This window comes from Herpailurus yagouaroundi, unplaced genomic scaffold, assembly GCF_014898765.1.
Source record: "Herpailurus yagouaroundi ecotype Mexico unplaced genomic scaffold, PumYag 139, whole genome shotgun sequence".
NCBI lineage: Eukaryota > Metazoa > Chordata > Mammalia > Carnivora > Felidae > Herpailurus > Herpailurus yagouaroundi.
Window position 1 is genome coordinate 3,916,633 of NW_024412394.1, and position 9,989 is coordinate 3,926,621.

At 47.9% G+C, this 9,989-nt stretch overlaps 1 protein-coding gene across 1 annotated transcript in view; it reads left to right on the forward strand.

Moving 5' to 3' along the window:
• FGD2 (FYVE, RhoGEF and PH domain containing 2) overlaps window positions 1–4,912 on the forward strand; it is a 31,238-nt gene extending 26,326 nt beyond the window's left edge. The window contains exons 16-17 of the mRNA XM_040473369.1: window positions 2,668–2,750; window positions 4,651–4,912. Of these exons, the coding sequence (XP_040329303.1) occupies window positions 2,668–2,750; window positions 4,651–4,741 (174 nt within the window). The 3' untranslated portion in view covers window positions 4,742–4,912. The remainder of the gene's footprint in view (window positions 1–2,667; window positions 2,751–4,650) is intronic.
• The last annotated feature ends 5,077 nt before the right edge of the window (window positions 4,913–9,989 follow it).

Below are 9,989 nucleotides of genomic sequence, written 5' to 3' on the forward strand. Positions count from 1 at the left end.
CCCCCCCCCCCCCCCCGCCGTGAGAGAGGCGATGAGAAGGGACTGGATTCTGGATTTATTCTGAAGGTAGAGCAGAGATTCCCTCACAGGGTGAACGTGGTAAGAGAGGTGGAAGGAGCCAAAGGTGACACTGAGTGAGACCTCTGACCTGACAGCGTGGAGGACGGAGCTCCTGTTGACTGAGATAAGAAAACCGTGGAAGTGGCGGGTCAGGGAGCAGCAGCACATCAGATCTCTGACGTGGACAAGTCATAGCTGAGGCACCCACTCCTGGCCACGTCCGGTGGTGGCGTGCCTGAGCCCGGGTACCAGGTCTGGACTGGGGATGTAAACGTGGGAGCTGTCAACCCAGAGATGGGGGTCAAAGTGTACATCAAACAGGGGCGCCTGAGTGGCTCAGGCGGTTGAGCGTCCGACTCTTGATTTCAGCTCAGGTCATGATCTCACAGTTGGTGAGTTCGAGCCCCAAGTTGGGATCTGCGCTGACATCGCAGAACATGCTTGGGATTCTCTCTCTTACTCTCTGCCCCCCCCTTCTTGTGCACACATCCTGTCTCTCTCTGTCTCAAAATAAGTAAATAAACTTAAAAAAAAAAAAAAGACTATCAAAGCATGCGTGAAACAGAAGGAAGAGGTCCAAGTCCTGAGCCCTGCACATCCCAACATTTTAACCTTTTGACCTACGTTTACAATTCTGAGAATTTACCGCAAGGAGACAGGCCAGTGCGACAAGATTCATGGACATGATTTACAATAGTTCTCCCAAACTGAGGACTACAGAAATAACCCGTCCAAATGGGGAGACCTTTGCCCATAAACTTATGCCCATCCAGAGGGACTCAGACAAACTGCTGTATCCATGCAGCGAACCATGCGGCTGTTGGAAGGGAAGGCTTAAATGTTAATGTGCTGCCTTGGGAAGACCGCCGGGATGCGTTAAGCAAGGAACAACCACAGAAGGATCGAACACTTTTAAACGCTCACTGTGTGTCAAGCACTGTGCTAAGGCCTTGGAGGCGATTATTTCATTCGATTCTTCTGTTTTCTCCTTTTTTTTTTTTTTTAATGTTTATTTGTTTTTGAGAAAGAAAGAGAGCGTGTGAGCAGGGGAGAGGCAGAGAGAGAGAGGGAGACAGAGAATCCCAAGCAGGCTCCGCACCCATCAGCCCAAAGACCCATGTGGGGCTCGAAACCACCAACCTTGAGATCACGACCTGAGCTGAAATCGGATGCTCAACTGACTGAGTCACCCAGGCGCCCCCGATTCTGAATAATATTAGAAGTAGGTGCTAATTTGGATCCTCATTTTACAGATGAGAAAACCACGGCTTCATTGGTTGAATAATTTGTTTGTGGGCACATAACATGGGGTAGCGGAGGCAGCATTCCCAACCATTGTGCGGTGGAACATTCCAGTCCTGCTTGGATGGAGACGTTTTGTATCTGCACCATCTTTTAAGGGCTACCCAATATACTGCAGGAGTAGATGATTTGCTTTCTTCTTTAGGTGCTTCTGTGGATTTGGATTTTTTTCACTATCGCATATCACTTCTATAATCCCAAGGACAAAAGTGGTTTCCCATGTTAAGAGGAACATAAAGGAAGGAACAAAGGAAGACTCACCTGTTCTTCTCCAGGGGCCCAACCTGCTACGCAGGGTTGCTAAGACATCAGTGCCAGAGCCCAGGGGCTGAGTGGCCTCAGGGAAGCACTACCTGGGAGCACCCAGTGAGAAGGGGATCACTTGTTAGGCCACTTGTTAGGGTCATGGAAATGTGGAAGGACCAGAGGGTAGGGGAGGGCCTGGACTTGGCAGAACTCAGCGGTCCCACCAGAGAGCCATGGACACTGAGAGGGTTGTCCCCTGGGAGCCCAAATGGCCCCCTGTGACCCGGGCAGCCTTTGACCTCTCCCGGCATCTCCTCACCCTGGATTCCTCACTCGCTGACACTGTGCATCCCAGGCTCCGGCTGTCGGGCGGCAGAGGCTCCGAGGGCTTTGAATTTCTTCTGCGAAAGGTCCCTACCTCTAAAAAGCTGGAGGTTCCCCAGCAGTCTGGGAGCTCTGGTGCCCATGCACCCCCACCCTGGCGGGAGAACTCAGAGGGAAGAGAGAAGGCTGGCGGGTGTCAGGGCGAGGGCATCTCTGGAGGGCCCGGTGGACCCCGAGTCACCTGGAAGGCCTCCCCTTCTGGGAAATCTCCCTTCCGCAGGCACAAGGAGGTGGCGTTGCTGCCAGCACGCTGGGGCTCCAGGAATGGCATTCATTCGTTCACTCATTCATTTCTGCCTGTGTTCGTCATTGCTGGCGTTATTATTTTATGATGTGGTGAGCACTCGGCCCGCATCATCTCACTTCATTCCGTAACGGCCTTTTGGCATTGTTTCAAGTGACCACGTTTTACGGATGAGCAAGACTGAATAACCTGTCCGTGGTCACCCAGCCGGGGAGTAACGAATGTATTCAAGTTCAGACCCAGGCCCACCGGATTCCAAAGTCTGACCCCAGCTAGCACTAGGGGGCAGTATCTCCCAGGGATTAATGGGTCCGGGCCACCACACAGCTCTGCCACTCACGGGCTGCGTTGTCTTGGGCGAGGCTTCGCCACTCCGTGTGGGGGTTTCCTCACCTGTCAAAGGAGGGATAACCATGGTCCTACCTCTCTAGGGACGGACGTGTCAACTGAATGGATACATGTCCGGCATTCAGAACAGTGACGGGCCACCCGTGATTATTACAGGCATTCACAGGTATCAGCTCTTTCCTCCTGCTCTGTCTGCCTCCTTATGCTGTGATGCCCGTATTTCTGGAGGATCCGGGGATAAAAAGTTGAAAAAGAAATCAAAGTCCTGGCTCTAAGGGAGCTCAGTGTCTAGGTCATTAAAATCACTTGGGAATCTTTTGAAACACTCCCAATGCCCAGGCTGCACCCCAAGCTCAAATAAGAAGCCCTGAGTTTGGCTGGGGCTGTGGCATCAGACTTTTAAAGCTTGATGGTGATTCTGATAGACAGCTCACTCCGAAAGGGCAGGACCGGTTCCTGAGCCGGTCATCTCTCGACACCGCTTCGCTCCTTCAATCACACCAAAGCTATACTGCTCTATCCAGTTTGCATTAAGACTGGTATCTATCTCCACCACTGAAAGTGTAAGTTCCTGGAGGGCAGGGACTTTGTCTCTTGTTCACCATGTTTCCCAGCCTCTGGCCCACAGTCCGTCCTCGGACCGTTGGGATGAATTGTGTGGCTCAGATACGGCAAGGCGGTCACCGTACTTACTAATCGTTGCTATGGCCACACTGATGCAGTTCTAGAACCTTCACGCCTGCCCTTCCCCAGCACTGACCCTCTTTTATTCATCCCTGCACCCCAGAACTTGGCAGAGGGAGCTCTATAGACTCTCATAAAAGAGTTCTAGGACTCTCTTATGTTCTGAGCGAGTGCTCAAAACCTATCCTCTGGCCTGGATTCACACTAGCTCTGTCAGGCCACGTGCTCTTTTTCTTCCACTGAAGCGCCTGGAGGTCAAAGACGTGAAATGACGTGTGCAAGGCCACGTGGCACTCCTGTGGACTCTCTCAGGGACCAGGACGAGATGCTCCTAACTCTGACTGTGGCCTCATCCCTTGGCCTTTTCCTTACTGCTGCCTGCCTCTCTCCCATGGCTGGACCCCAGGACCCCGCTCCTCTCTGAAACTGGTCACAGTGGGAGAACTCACCATGGAAATCGGCAAATCGGCCCCTCTCACCCCTCCGCCCCCTGAAAAAAGATCTGGCTGTTCATTTTCGCCATGGGACACCCAGCCTGGCATCCTGAGCCCACCTGCCCATGTCTTGAGCTTACAGCCCTCAAGGGTGGCCCAGATGCCCGATCATTATTCATTTTTTGAGACACAGAGACAGAGTGTGAGTGGGGGAGGGGCGGAGAGAGAGGGAGACACAGAATCCGAAGCAGGCTCCAGGCTCCGAGCTGTCAGCCCAGAGCCCGACGCAGGGCTCGAACTCCTGGACCGAGAGATCATGACCTGAGCTGAAGTTGGACGCTTAACCGAATGAGCCACCCAGGCGCCCTCCCAAGAGCTAACGTTTAAAGAGCACTTACTGTGTGCTTTCCACGTATCAGCTCATTTAATCCTTACACGAGTCCATTGTACAGACGAGAATAAGGAGGCGCAGAGAGATTCGGCCACTTGCCCCACATCACACAGTGGGGAAGCAGAACTGGTCGTAGAGGCTCTGTGACCTCTCTGGGAAGCAGCAAGAAGCACATCAGATTTCGAATTTTAAAAACATGATGTTGAGTCCTGGTTCTGTCACCCCCTTGTGACTTCACTCTGCAGGCCCCGGCTTCCTTCCTCATTCATAAAACAGGATGACCGACACGTGCGCTGCGCATTAATAGGCTTGTTTCAGGGTCAAAAGATATCATGGGTGTAAAAGGGCTTCAAAGGCCGTAAAGGGCTGAGGACACGAGTGGATGATTAGCATACGATTCTCCTTTCCCAGTTTCATGTTCTCTCCGGCTTCTCGGAAGGGTTCTCTGCCTCAGTGGGCCCAGTGCGTGTGGCGCCCAGTAAGCTCCTTCTCGGAGGCGGAGGTGCTCGGGGAGTGACTTCTCCTCCTTTATTCTCTGCTGGGCCCCTATTTCCCAGGCTTTTCAGGGAGACTCATCACCTGTCCTCTCTCCCACGACCATCGAGCACAGTCTCGGAGGGCGGAGGGTTCACTCCAGCAGGCACTTAACCTCACATCAAGACCAGCCCTGGAATGAAGTCCACGAGCACATCTTAGACATTACGGTAGAAACCAGTTGGAAATTATAATTTGTTTTATAGAAACTGGCATAGGGAAACTTTCCAGAAACACATCTACTTTTGTGAAACAAGGCAATAAATCCTGGTCTTTGAAAAAAAATCATTTATTTGTCTTTCAAAAATCATTTTTAATATATTTCATATTTTTTTCATGAAAATACATCACTTTCTTGGAAATACAACTTACAATAAAGCGCCCGGATCTTAAGTGTATGGACTGATGACTTTCCACATGTGTTCACGCACATAATCACCACTCAGACCAAGGCCCAGGACCCACTTCTAGCACCCGGGAGGGCTCCCTCATGTCCCGCCCCCAGGCAATGCCTGCTCCCACAGTATTGATTTATTTTTGGTACAAAATTCAAAAGGGGCAAAGGATAAGTTGAAAAATCTCCCTTCTATCCTGCAGTCAGATACCCATTTTTTACCCTAAGAGTCGCTATTACTGGCTTCTTACAGATATCTCCAAAGAAAGGAGACAGGTGTGCCCACGCACAAACACACACAGTTATGTTATATTGTGTTATGTTACGTTACGGTATATATATTCTCTCTCTCTCCTTTATACAAAAAAAGCACTTGACTATGCAATTGTCCTGTTCTTTATGTTTTTTAACTTAATACAGCTTAAAGCACTGGAATCATTTTAACAATCGGCAGTATCTTTACCAAAACGCTGCCCCTTACAAACACTTGGTTTACATAAAATCCAAATTTTATTACCAAATAATTCTTAAAAATGTTTTTTAATGTTTATTTTTGAGAGAGAGAGAGAGAGACGGAGTGCAAGTGGGGGAGAGACAGAGAGAGAGGGAGACAGAATCAGAAGCAGGCTCCAGGCTGTCAGCACAGAACCCGAGGTGGGGTTCGAATTCACTAAACCGCAAGATCATGACCTGAGCCAATGTCGGGCGCTTAACCGACTGAGCCGCCCAGGTGCCCCTATTATCAAATAATTCTATGCTCTGCCTTACAGGTCTCTGAGGGTCCTTAGGCAGCTAGTCCTGCTACTACATCAAAAAATACGATTCGGGGCGCTCCTGGGTGGCTCCGCCGGTTGAGTGTCCAACTCCAGCCCAGGTCATGATCTTGTGGTTTGTGAGTTCGAGCCCCGCATCAGGCTCTGTGCTGACAGCTCGGAGCCTGGAGCCTGCTTCGGATTCTGTGTCTCTCCATCTCTTGGCCCCTCCCCTGCTCATTCTCTGTCTCTCTCTGTCCCTCAATAATAAACTAATGTTTAAAAAGTTTAAAAGGGGGGCGCCTGGGTGGCGCAGTCGGTTAAGCGTCCGACTTCAGCCAGGTCACGATCTCACGGTCTGTGAGTTTGAGCCCCGCGTCAGGCTCTGGGCTGATGGCTCAGAGCCTGGAGCCTGTTTCCGATTCTGCGTCTCCCTCTCTCTCTGCCCCTCCCCCGTTCATGCTGTGTCTCTCTCTGTCCCAAAAATAAATAAAAAACGTTGAAAAAAAAATTAAAAAAAAAGTTTAAAAGGTATTTCTTTAAAAAAAAATGATTCAATTAGGCAAATATGATTCATGTAACTTTTCACAGCCTACCCAAACCATCCTGGGTTTGTATATTGGTCTTATTGGTATTATCTTTTCCTTTTGTAGCCCTTATCAACGACAATATCATACGTTTATATTCTCAATAATTCATGAGTTCTTTTTTTTTTTTTTTAAAGTCTAGTTGTACTTTATTGAGAAGTTAAAGAGCACAGAATGGAATGCAATGCAGGGATTTTTAAGAACAACAGAAACATAGAACTGAATATGTCTCTGAGAATCCATTGACTGCACAAGATTTTCTATTGACTTTTTTTCCCCTTAGACTCTGGACTGCCGTTTAGTTATAGGAGTCAGTGTCTTCTTACTTGATTGAGATTCCTTTTTTTTTTTTTTTAATATAATTTATTGTCAAGTTAGCTTACAGTGTGCACAGTGTGCTCGTGGCTTTGGGAGTAGATCCTTATGATTCATCACTTACATACAACACCCAGTGCCCATCCCAACAAGTGCCCTCCTCAATGCCCATCACCCATTTTCTCCTCTCCCCCGCCCCTCCCCTATCAACCCTCAGTTTGTTCTCTGTATTTAAGAGTCTCTTATGGTTTGCCTCCCTCCCTCTCTGTTTGTAACTATTTTATCCCCTTCCCCTCCCCCATGGTCTTCTGTTAAGTTTTTCAAATTCCACATGTGCATGAAAACATGTATCTGTCTTTCTCTGACTGATTTATTTCACTTAGCATCATACCCTCCAGTTCCACCCACGCTGTTGCAAATGGCAGGATTTCGGGGCGCCTGGGTGGCGCAGTCGGTTAAGCTTCTGACTTCAGCCAGGTCACGATCTCGCGGTCTGTGAGTTCGAGCCCCGCGTCGGGCTCTGGGCTGATGGCTCAGAGCCTGGAGCCTGTTTCCGATTCTGTGTCTCCCTCTCTCTCTGCCCCTCCCCCGTTCATGCTCTGTCTCTCTCTGTCCCAAAAATAAATAAACGTTGAAAAAAAAAAAATTCAAATGGCAGGATTTCATTCTTTCTCATTGCCAAGTAGTATTCCATTGTGTATATAAACCACATCTTCTTTATCCATTCATCAGTGGATGGACATTTGGGCTCTTTCCGTAATTTGGTTATTGTTGATAGCGCTGTTAATAAACATTGGGGTACATGTGCCCCTATGAATCAGCACTCCTGTATCCTTTGGATAAATTCCTAGTAGTGCTATTGCTGGGTCATAGGGTAATTCTATTTTTAGTTTTTTGAGGAACCTCGATACTGTTTTCCAGAGCAGCTGCACCAGTTTGCATTCCCACCACACCAACAGTGCAAAAGAGTTAATAATTCATGAGTTCTAAAGGACATGTGTGAGAGACCAAAAAACCAAAACCAAACAAAACAAACACACACACACACACACACACACACACACACACACACACAAAGTGACTAAAATGTGGAACACAAATTGTGGAATTTCTCAAAGGCCTGCATTATTGGAGCTTATTAGTTTGGGGTGAATAAAAGGGAAAAGAAATATTTTGTACTTTCAGATGCATTAAGCAGTTTTCCAGGAATTGGTCAAGAGAATCCTCTGGTGGTATATAAACTTCCCCAGGGGAGACAGCAGGTCAGCTAAAGGTGCAGCGGAGGGTGCTGGGCTGGGCTGGGAGTTCCAGGAAGCAGAGTAGGGTGCGGTCAGGAGCAGGAAGGCTAGGAGATAATCCAGGGGTGCCTAGGTCGCCCAGTCAGTTAACCATCTGACTCTTGTTTTTGGCTCAGGTTATGAACTCACTGTTCAGAGGTTCAAGCCCTTCATTGGGCCCTGGGCTGACAGCACGGAGCCTGCTTGAGGTTCTCTGTCTCCCTCTTTCTCTGCCCCTCTCCTGCTCACACACTCTCTCAAAAATAAATAAATAAACGTTAAAAAAAAAGTTTAAAAGATAATCCAAATCAAAGTCTTCAGATGCAGCAGCAAGGCCAAAGAGCATACACAGGGCCCCAAACCAAAGACACAGCCAATGGGCAGAGCTTTGGAGCTGGACTGGCTGAGCATGGAGTTAGAAACAAGTTGCAGGCACCAGATTGTTGCCAAGAGTGAGGCCATAGCTCATTGGTCTCTAGGTGCATGTGTGGGACATGCTGACCCACCGTATGGACTTTGTGGAGCATTGTTACAATAACGGCCCCCAACGGAATTAGCCCCACCCCTGTCTTTTGGAATGTTTCTAGTATCATGTGAAGAAGCCCAGCATGAAAGACCCCAGGGAGAGAAAGGTTTAGGCATCCCAGCCCAGCAGGTCTAGACCACCCAAGTGAGCTGAGCAGTAAGCAGACTGCAGCTACACGAATAAGACCAGAAGAAGAACCACCCAGCCAACTCAGAGACCTGCAAGAAAGTCATTCAGTTTTGGGATGGTTTGTTACACAGCATCAGATAGCTTATACATCCCTTTACCCTATGAATTTACTATGTGAGTCTACAAAGGGTCTCTCGTGTTAGGCAAACTCAGAATTGTGAGACCCAGAATTACAAGTATCTTACGTGTTAATAATTATGTTCATCTTCCCATGTACTATTTAATTTAATGTCATGACAATCCAGTGAGGAAGAGGAAGAATGAATGTGCCATATTTTCATTAAACGTGTGAGGAGACTGAGGCACAGAAAGATATATTACTGTCCCAGGATTACTGAGCAAGTCATAAGGGATACTATTATGGACTGAATTGTGTCCCCCCACTGCCAAATTCATCTGTTGAAACCCTAATCCCCCCATGTGACTGTATTTGGAAACAGGGCTTTTAAAGAGCTAATTAAAATTAAATGAGGTCATAAGAGTGAGCCCTGAGGGCACCTGGGTGGTTCAGTCTGTTGAGCATCCAACTCCTGATTATGGCTCAGGTCATGATCCCAGGGTTGTGGGATCAAGCCCCACACCGGGCTCCACACTAAGTGGAGGAGCCCGCTTGAGATTCTCTCTCTCTCTCTCTCTCTCTCTCTCTCCCCTCTCTCCCTCCCTCCCTCTGTCCGTCTGCCCCTCTCTCCCACTCGTGCATGCATTCTCTCTCTCTGTCTCTAAAAAATAAATAAAAAATTTAAAAAGTGAGCCCCAATCCAATAGAACTTATAAAAAGAGGAAGAGACATCAGGATGATATACGCAGGGAATAAGTCAAGGGAGGACATAGAGAGAAGTTGACTGCAAGTCAAGGAGGGGGACCTCAAGAGAAACCAAGCCCTGCTGACACCTTAATCACAGACTCACAGGCTCCAGAACTATGAGAAACTAAACTTAGGTTGTTATGGCAGCCCCAACAGATAGCGATGCTCAAAATTAGGTCTTTCACTTTCTTAATAAGAATATTTTACAACAATGAGGTACCATTTCTTACATATCAAATTGGCAAAGATTTTTAAAAGATAAGCTATGTAGTCGTAAGGATGTGAAGAAATGGGCTTTCCCAAACGCCACTCGTGGGAGGCCAAATTGGTACAACTTTCCAGAGGGAATATGGTAATCCATATCAAAGGTCTTTAAAATGTATTCACCAACACTTTTTTTGTAATAGCAAGATATTGGAAATGGTGTATGGCAGATTATATTTTCTGAAGATGGAAGCACTGATCCCGTTTCCTCTGGAACCCGGACAAGCCTATGTAGTTGCCATAACCAATAGAA